We start from the raw sequence: 2605 nt of genomic DNA, 5'->3' as shown, positions 1-2605 counted from the left end.
TAATCAGTACACGTTGCACGTCTCATCGCCATTCAATAAGCAACCTAACCGCTTATATAAAGTGTGTGCGTGTGTGTGGTTTTCTTGGGTTAATCATCATCATCGGACGGCGGCATCAAGTAAGTTGCTTCCCACCAACCAGTCTGCTAAACTACCGCCCGTTAATCACAGTTGATCATCATTAAGACCAGGACATAAATTCTCTGAAATCAGAAATGTTGATACGCATAGGTCTTGCATCTATGCTCCATTAGAGTATACCATTAAACATTAGAAGAAAGATGCGTCATCAAAACTGTCAAAATATCACTCCCGGCCTTAATTGCTTACGATATTTGCTTCTTAAAAAAAAAAAGGTTACATTTCAAATAAAAATGAAAAAAAAGGAAGAAGAAGGAGGGGGGAGAAGATAGATCCTACCTTTTATCCAGTAATCTATAGCAAAATGCAGAACGAACACCCTTGCTATATAACTCCACTCCAATTTCAACTTTCAAGAACCAGACCCTAGTCTCCTTTCTTGCATGCTGCATGCTACATGCTACATGCTTTGCTAAAAGGGCAACTTAAAAGAGAAATACTCCCTCCGTCCCGTTTTGTTAGTCTTGGTTTTTTCTTCACACAGATTAAGAAAGTGTAATTAATTTGGTTGAAAACATAAATTTAGATTAATAATTTCCTAAAATACCCTTATGCTAATCACGAAAAGTGCCAATTAATATCAGTTACAGCTAATGGGTTAGTATTGGAAAAACCCAACGTATTCAATGTAGTGGGTTAGTATTTAATAACAATGTATTAATAACAAGATATTTAATAAGGGTATTTTAGACAATTTGAAAGATTACTACATTTTTTAATGGGAAAGTGGACTATAATTTGGGATAGACGAAAAAGGAAAACAAGACTATCAAAGTGGGACGGAGGGAGTAATATAGAGAGAGAGAGAGAGAAGGGAGGAGTTTTCGAATTTCAATCACTAAGATAAGAAGATCGGGGAAGAAACTCACTCTAAAGAAATGGAATTTAATGGCGGACACCGTCTCCATGTGGTAATGTTCCCATTTTTCGCATTCGGTCACATTAGCCCATTTGTTCAGCTGTCGAAGAAGCTATCCTTGCATGGCGGCGTCCAGATCTCTTTCTTCTCTGCACTCGGCAATGTCAACCGCATCAAATCCATGCTCCACTCAGATTCAGCACCCACAACAACCCAAGTCATCCCTCTCACTCTCCCACCCGTCGAGGGTCTTCCCCCCGGCCTGGAGAGCACCGCCGATCTCTCACCTGCTCAGTCCGAGCTCCTCAAGCTAGCACTCGACCTCATGCAGCCTCAGATCAGCTCGCTCTTGTCCCAACTCAAACCCCATTTCGTACTCTTCGATTTCGCCCAGGAATGGCTCCCGCCTCTTGCTTCTCAGTTAGGCATCAAAACCGTCTTCTACTCCGTATTCGTCGCTCTTTCTACCTCTTATCTCACCGTCCCCGCCAGACTCCCTGAAGCAGAACCCACCAGACCTCCTGCGATTGAAGACTTGAGGAAACCGCCGCCTGGGTTCCCCGAAACCTCCATCAAGTCCGTGAAAACCTTCGAGGCCCGGGATTTCCTGTACATGTTCAAGAGCTTCCACGGTGGGGCCAGCGTGTACGACAGGGTGCTCAGAGGCCTCAACGGCTGTGACATCATCCTCGCCAAAACTTGCAGAGAGATGGAGGACCCCTACGTTGACCACGTGACGCAACAATTCAAGAAGCCCGTGCTGCTAGTTGGGCCGGTCGTTCCGGAGCCCAGGTCAGAGCCTCTCGAAGGGAGATGGGCTTCATGGCTGGGTCAATTCGAACCCAAGTCCGTCATATACTGTTCATTCGGGAGCGAAACATTTCTGAGTGACGAACAGGTCAAAGAGCTGCTGCTGGGGTTGGACCTCACGGGACTTCCATTTTTCGTGGTCTTGAATTTCCCTGCGAACACTGACATCTCTGCGGAGTTGAAGAGGGCCCTACCTGAGGGGTTCTTGGAGAAGGTGAAGCACAAGGCCGTAATTCACGCCGGGTGGGTGCAACAACAGCAGATCCTGGCCCACCAGAGCGTGGGCTGCTACGTTTTCCATGCGGGGTTCAGCTCAGTTGTAGAGGCAATTGTGAACGATTGCCAGCTGGTGATGCTGCCCGTAAGAGGAGATCAGCTGCTGAATGCCAAGCTAGTGAGCGGTGATTTGAAGGCTGGGGTGGAGTTGAATAGGAGGGATGAAGATGGGTATTTCGGGAAGGATGACATAAAGGATGCTGTGGGAAGAGTGATGGCGGACATTGACAAGGAGCCGGCCAAGTCCATCAGGGGTAATCACAAGAAGTGGAAGGAGTTTTTGCAAAACAGTGAAATTCAGACGAAATTTGTCTCTGACCTGGTGAAAGAGATGGAGGCCGTGGCCGGGCTTCGTACAGTTTAATCCTCCAGTATTTGATGTCATGTGTCCTTTAATTTTACTTACTCTTTTGAAGAAGAGTGGTTTCTCATTTGTTGCTTTATGATTCGAATCCATCGGTTACAATAAAACATGTCATGTATCCTTCTTTTAAATGAGAACCTCTTAATTAAGTTTTA

At 45.6% G+C, this 2605-nt stretch overlaps 1 protein-coding gene across 1 annotated transcript; it reads left to right on the top strand.

The window, feature by feature from the left end:
• The first annotated feature begins 970 nt into the window (after positions 1-970).
• Positions 971-2605, top strand: LOC113743266 (anthocyanidin-3-O-glucoside rhamnosyltransferase-like). The gene has a single exon (XM_072081077.1). The coding sequence runs from the start codon at positions 1020-1022 to the stop codon at positions 2448-2450; it is 1431 nt and encodes a 476-aa protein (XP_071937178.1). The 5' UTR covers positions 971-1019; the 3' UTR covers positions 2451-2605.

This window comes from Coffea arabica, chromosome 1c, assembly GCF_036785885.1.
Source record: "Coffea arabica cultivar ET-39 chromosome 1c, Coffea Arabica ET-39 HiFi, whole genome shotgun sequence".
Taxonomy (NCBI): Eukaryota; Viridiplantae; Streptophyta; class Magnoliopsida; order Gentianales; family Rubiaceae; genus Coffea; species Coffea arabica.
Note: the sequence above shows the minus strand (reverse complement) of the source record. Positions and strands in the feature narration are given on the sequence as shown.